The 7500-nt window shown below is 48.7% G+C and overlaps 1 protein-coding gene across 1 annotated transcript in view; it reads right to left on the reverse strand.

The window, feature by feature from the left end:
• The window catches only part of klhl29 (kelch like family member 29), a gene marked incomplete at both ends in the record, with an annotated part of 175692 nt that overhangs the window by 17676 nt on the left and 150516 nt on the right, over positions 1–7500 (reverse strand). The window contains 1 exon segment of the mRNA XM_080540434.1: positions 6882–7075. Within this exon segment, the coding sequence (XP_080396560.1) occupies positions 6882–7075 (194 nt within the window).

The following is a 7500-nucleotide window of genomic DNA, read 5'->3' on the forward strand; positions in this document are numbered from 1 at the left end:
CCTATTTAAGAAACTGTATGCCATAGTGTCTCTGAGATAAACACTCGTGTTGAGATACACACTCCTGTGTTGAATAACAGAAGATTAATGGAGGGGGAAAGACATGAGTGTGTGAGGACGGAGGATGATGAGAAAAGTCCCATCATGGATTTTATCTGGAATTTCACTGCCAATCTGTCCTCCATCACCCCGAAAAAGAGACCAGAGAAAAGTAAACCAGTAACTTATGTTACCGGCTTTCTTTCAAGGAATTTCCAAAATAAAAGTCCCGCAAAACAATTGTTATTTCTCGGCGTGAGAAATTTGAGGTGTGGCGTGTGAGAGTGTGAACAGGTTGATATGCGTGTGTCTCACGGCCAACGCGTGAAACTTGGCAGCTCTGGTTTACCCCTGGACCCACTAGAGTTCCTAGTGTATTCTATTGCATTTTGATTACAGGTCCCCAGATAGCTGTCTAACCAAGAAACACATGAAACGAGTGAAGAAGAGAGATCTGATGTCATTTTAACCAATCAATTTAATCCATCATGAGAAAAGTTACAATAATGATGTTGCGCGCTTGTAATTTGATATCACAACTGGCTGTGTGACAACCAATCAGGTGTCAACTTCCCGTAACCTTTACCACGTGGGGTTTGGCACTATCAAACGGCTTGAGTAGCCTGTTCACAAAACAGGTGGCGGGCAGACATTGTCATTGTTTTTGCTCTCACGACCTATAACTTCTGCAGGTTAAAATAAATTACCCATCCTTAGGTTTGCACAACTGGATGTCATGAATCAAATCTGTCCTTGTGTGAGATGTGGCATTAAACTAACGCCATACTCCTCTCCCCATACTCCTCTCCCCATACTCCTCTACCTATACTCCTCTCCCCATACTCCTCTCCCCATACTCCTCTCCCCATACTCCTCTCCCCATACTCCTCTACCTATACTCCTCTCCCCACACTCCTCTCCCCACACTCCTCTACCCATACTCCTCTCCCCATACTCCTCTCCACACTCCTCTCCCCATACTCCTCTCCCCACACTCCTCTCCCCACACTCCTCTCCCCACACTCCTCTCCCCACACTCCTCTCCCCATACTCCTCTCCCCACACTCCTCTCCCCATACTCCTCTCCCCATACTCCTCTCCCCATACTCCTCTCCCCACACTCCTCTCCTCACACTCCTCTCCCCATACTCCTCTCCTCACACTCCTCTCCCCATACTCCTCTCCCCATACTCCTCTCCCCACACTCCTCTCCCCATACTCCTCTCCCCATACTCCTCTCCCCATACTCCTCTCCCCATACTCCTCTCCCCACACTCCTCTCCCCACACTCCTCTCCCCACACTCCTCTACCCATACTCCTCTCCACATACTCCTCTCCCCATACTCCTCTCCCCACACTCCTCTCCCCATACTCCTCTCCCCACACTCCTCTCCCCACACTCCTCTCCCCACACTCCTCTCCCCATACCCCTCTCCCCATACTCCTCTCCCCATACTCCTCTCCCCACACTCCTCTCCCCACACTCCTCTCCCACACTCCTCTCCCCATACTCCTCTCCCCATACTCCTCTCCTCACACTCCTCTCCACACTCCTCTCCCCATACTCCTCTCCCCATACTCCTCTCCACACTCCTCTCCCCATACTCCTCTCCCCATACTCCTCTCCTCACACTCCTCTCCACACTCCTCTCCCCATACTCCTCTCCCCATACTCCTCTCCACACTCCTCTCCCCATACTCCTCTCCCCATACTCCTCTCCCCATACTCCTCTCCACACTCCTCTCCCCACACTCCTCTCCCCATACTCCTCTCCCCACACTCCTCTCCCCATACTCCTCTCCCCACACTCCTCTCCCCATACTCCTCTCCCCACACTCCTCTCCTCATACTCCTCTCCCCACACTCCTCTCCCCATACTCCTCTCCCCACACTCCTCTCCCCATACTCCTCTCCCCACACTCCTCTCCCCACACTCCTCTCCCCATACTCCTCTCCCCACACTCCTCTCCCCATACTCCTCTCCCCACACTCCTCTCCCCATACTCCTCTCCCCATACTCCTCTCCCCATACTCCTCTCCCCATACTCCTCTCCTCACACTCCTCTCCCCACACTCCTCTCCTCACACTCCTCTCCCCACACTCCTCTCCCCATACTCCTCTCCTCACACTCCTCTCCCCACACTCCTCTCCCCATACTCCTCTCCCCATACTCCTCTCCCCATACTCCTCTCCCCATACTCCTCTCCCCATACTCCTCTCCCCACACTCCTCTCCCCACACTCCTCTCCCCATACTCCTCTCCCCACACTCCTCTCCCCATACTCCTCTCCCCATACTCCTCTCCCCACACTCCTCTCCCCATACTCCTCTCCCCATACTCCTCTCCACACTCCTCTCCCCATACTCCTCTCCACACTCCTCTCCCCATACTCCTCTCCTCATACTCCTCTCCCCACACTCCTCTCCCCATACTCCTCTCCCCATACTCCTCTCCCCATACTCCTCTCCCCATACTCCTCTCCCCACACTCCTCTCCCCATACTCCTCTCCTCATACTCCTCTCCCCACACTCCTCTCCCCATACTCCTCTCCCCATACTCCTCTCCCCATACTCCTCTCCCCATACTCCTCTCCCCACACTCCTCTCCCCATACTCCTCTCCTCATACTCCTCTCCCCATACTCCTCTCCCCACACTCCTCTCCTCACACTCCTCTCCCCACACTCCTCTCCCCATACTCCTCTCCCCATACTCCTCTCTCCACACTCCTCTCCCCACACTCCTCTCCTACACTCCTCTCCCCATACTCCTCTCCCCACACTCCTCTCCCCATACTCCTCTCCACACTCCTCTCCCCATACTCCTCTCCCCATACTCCTCTCCTCATACTCCTCTCCCCACACTCCTCTCCCCATACTCCTCTCCCCATACTCCTCTCCCCATACTCCTCTCCCCATACTCCTCTCCCCATACTCCTCTCCCCATACTCCTCTCCCCACACTCCTCTCCCCACACTCCTCTCCCCATACTCCTCTCCCCATACTCCTCTCCCCATACTCCTCTCCCCATACTCCTCTCCCCACACTCCTCTCCCCACACTCCTCTCCTCACACTCCTCTCCCCATACTCCTCTCCACACTCCTCTCCCCATACTCCTCTCCCCATACTCCTCTCCCCATACTCCTCTCCCCATACTCCTCTCCCCATACTCCTCTACCCATACTCCTCTCCCCATACTCCTCTCCCCATACTCCTCTACCCATACTCCTCTCCCCATACTCCTCTCCCCACACTCCTCTCCCCATACTCCTCTCCCCACACTCCTCTCCTCATACTCCTCTCCCCACACTCCTCTCCTAATACTCCTCTCCCCATACTCCTCTACCCATACTCCTCTCCCCATACTCCTCTCCCCATACTCCTCTCCCCATACTCCTCTCCCCATACTCCTCTCCCCATACTCCTCTCCCCACACTCCTCTCCCCACACTCCTCTCCCCATACTCCTCTCCTCATACTCCTCTCCCCACACTCCTCTCCCCACACTCCTCTACCCAGTCTCTGTGTTTATCTAGAACACCTGCCCCTGCTCCAACCCCCTGTCAGTTACATAATCCATCCCCTTCTCCTCCTGATGACTGATGTGTGCCTACACTACAGGGTAGGGTGAGATCAGGTGTACGTGCGTGTGCCTACGTGTGTGTGTGTGTTTATGCGCGAATGTGCGCTTGTTTGTGTGTGTGTGTGTGTGTGTGTGTGTGTGTGTTTAAGCGCGAATGTGCGCTTGTTTGTGTGTGTGTGTGTGTGTGTGTGTGTGTGTGTTTAAGCGCGAATGTGCGCTTGTTTGTGTGTGGTGTGTGTGTGTGTGTGTGTGTGTGTGTGTTTATGCGCGAATGTGCGCTTGTTTGTGTGTGTGTGTGTGTGTGTACTGAGCTTCTCTCACACCTCCCTGCACTGCAATCCTCTATAATATCATCTCCCTCTGTAATATCACTCTCCTGCCTTGTCCTTTATGACTGGGCTAGTCGTGTCTCTGTGGCCATCAGCTCATAAAAAACCTACAGCTCCTTCAAATCTACAACGACAGGGTGGCTGACTCAGAGCTTCAGATAGACTCTTTAATGTATGGCAAACCTAGTATAAAGCCCTATTCGCACGGGACTAGTATTATCTGGGGACCTCATGTGATTTAAAAATGTCCAAGTCTGTGTTTCGCACAAAATTACCCCCCACGTCTGCCCCATTCACACAGGATAACCGAGTTTGTATTTTACTCGAATTTACTGACATTATAGCCCGGATATGATGTCTAGGCTCTGTGTAACATAGATATGTAACAAGATATATATAGATATTAAATTGATATAATATTTATTATACAAAATCGATATGTAACAAGCCATGCATGTCACCCATCTCATCATATTTTGAGATTTCACTCTGGATTTGAGCTTGCTCTTTCTGTGAATGGGTCTCCATTCTGTGTAGCGAGATGAGCCTCCTGAGTTTGCACCCAAAATGTTGTCAAAACTGTCATTTATAATTTCGACCACAGCAGAAAAACCATAGCGTGGAGAAAACAAAACGACCCCAAATCACAGAGATGCCGATTTGTACGGGACTAATATTATCACAGGACCTCTGTGCTTGGCGAAATGGTAGGTAATTTGCTAGGTAATTTGGTAGGTAATTTGCTATGTACGGTAATTTGGTAGGTAATTTGCGGTGGAATTTTACAAATGTTACAAATTACGGACATGGCAGATTCGCATGGGATTAAGATCACAGACGAGCTCTGCGATTATTACAAATTAATAATCTGGTCCCCAGATAATACTAGTCCCATGCGAATAAGACTTAGAATTCATAAGGGCTCCAAGCGTTGATATACAACGACAGTAACGTAAGAATGCAGAGTAGCATTGTGGCGCATTGTCATGAACATGCCTCTATTTACCATTACTCCGCCCACCTGAGCACAGGCCAGACAGCGCTCAACCTCACTGGTATTTTTTTAAAACACCTGCGTCTGGACCTGGACCTGGACCTGTGTCCATTCTGCACCTGCTGAAGACAGAGCCACATAGAGTGACTGTTTTCAGGGGCGTAGCCAGTTCATTTTCAGGAGGGCAACACAGGGGGGGGGGGGGGACAGTTCAATAAGGGGGGGCAGCCAAAAGCGACCAATAATTTTTTGGGGGGTAAAAAATTAAGGCCGCCACCCACCTCTCTCTCCAACATTTAGACTACTAAGTGGAAACAATTACTCTTCTTAAATAGTACAGTTAGGCTACACAGTGTATTTATGTCTTCATAGTATTTTTGTTGGCTACATTAACTCTTTCACCAAGGTGCATATGACCTTTTCATTTTGCACTGCCAACATAGAAATTCTGATTGACATGTCCCGTCCCCTTGTTTATGATATTCTCATCAACATTATGTCATGTGCAATTAGTAAGCTCACCAAGAGTAGCCTAAGTCATATTAAGCGGGTGCAATGTATTGTGCAAGAATAACACTATTTACAGCGCTGTCAATTTCAGATTCAGATCAGATTCAGATTCAATTTAATTGCCATTGGCATAGTACAGTGACAACCAAATGCATTTGGCATCCAGCCAAATGCATTTGGCATCCAGCCTAGTGCATTAGTGCATAGTTTATATTTTATAAATATTGCAATATGTACATGAACATTTTTCAGATCACAGACATAGTATCTGCCAATATTGACTTTCTTTTTTTAATAAAAAAGTGATATTTTTCACTGTTCTGTGCCTGAGGGCTTCTTAATGAAGAAATCTCCCCTTCTTTTCATTGTTATGTCTACCTTGAGAACAATTACAAACAAAGTCACTTAAATGTAAGCCGTTGAAAATTATGCATTCCTCGACTTTTAATGTTGCATTAACGTAGAACAACGAAAGTGCCGATTTTAAGCTTTCAAATGATGTGTCATCCATTGAAACCTGAAAATAATTGAAGAAGATATGCTTATTTGAATGTTGATACATCTCAAACCAATAAAACACATATGCCCCTTGTCTAAAACGACCATCCTGAGTCCTACTGCCTGATCACCGACCATATTCGCAGACCTACACGCACCCCGTCATTCATCCACACCACCGTCATTGATCCCGGTTACTTTCACTTTTGAATTCCATGACAAAACCATAACTTCCCGGGGTGCTACAATCAAAAACGACACGTTGCAGAAGAGCTCTGAATCAAAACATACGCAAAACAGCTGCTAGCAGACTAGTGCTGAAAACAACTTGCTATGAACATCTAACTGCATGTTTAGCACATCACAACATGCTAATAAAACATCAACATGCTAAAAACACATAACTACACATAATTAGATGATCATACAGTCCTGGCTTTTGAACATTGTCCTGAAACGAAAGTTTGTTTACAAGCCAATGTAATCAAAGCCATGTAATCACTTACCCAGTACAGTAGCCTATGGCAAACGATAGGTAATCCAATTTGCAAATGATTGAAGTATTTAGTGATCCTAAAACTATTGTTGTTTGTTATATTGTGTGGGCACTTTCCTAACATGAAAAAAAACGGAACACTGTCTTATTCAACAACATCTGCAGTAGCTGCATATACTCACTTGAATGTGCGCATCAATGCACACAATGATTGACGTTACTAAGAGCCAATTCAATTGGGGTGGCACACGGGATTGCCAATCCGATCGCAATCTGATCGCTTCTCGAAACTTTCAGTACATTGTTACTGATTGACAGCACTCAACACCCGATGAGCATTAGAGGGGCACACAGGGTGGGCAATCAGATCACAAGGGAGGCACCCTGTGACCCCCCGGAAGCTCCGCCCCTGACTGTTGGTCAGCCTCACCTATCATGGGCGACTCGATGAAGCTCCAGGTGTTGGTCTGAGGTATGTAGGACTGCAGCACCCCTGCCGACCGGCCTGCCTCGTTCACCCCTCCGAACACGTACACCTTCCCCCCGCAGACGGTGGCTGCAGCTGAGTGGACCGGCTTGGGCAGCGGACACACCGTCTCCCACTGGTTGGTGATGGTGTCGTACCTACGGGCAGAGAACCAGGGGTGGTTACTGACAGTGTCACGGCTGCATGGCCTTTCTGATGAGACATGGTGGTAAAGAGGCCTGCTGCAAACATATCTGCATAACATGTATAACATATGTTACATATCTGCATAACATGAAAGGCACAGGCATACATTATGTAGAAACATAAGCCTAGTAGGTCTCGTACAACCAATCCACACACACTAGTTCAGTTCAGACACTACCAGCCTTTATGAAAGAGGCCAACACACAATGACAGCTATTAGAGCAATTACACAAAGCAACATATGTTCCGAGCTACAAGCTATTAGTCTCCACTGTTCTGTTGTGTGTCTGTCGACCCAGTTCAGACTTCACACAGAGTTATCTGGCAGGGACTTCAAGATGGAACCCACATAGTCAAGTCAAGTTCACACAATGGC

The sequence above is a fragment of the Nansenia antarctica genome, assembly GCF_963989245.1.
Source record: "Nansenia antarctica genome assembly, chromosome: 1".
Classification (NCBI taxonomy): Eukaryota; Metazoa; Chordata; class Actinopteri; order Argentiniformes; family Microstomatidae; genus Nansenia; species Nansenia antarctica.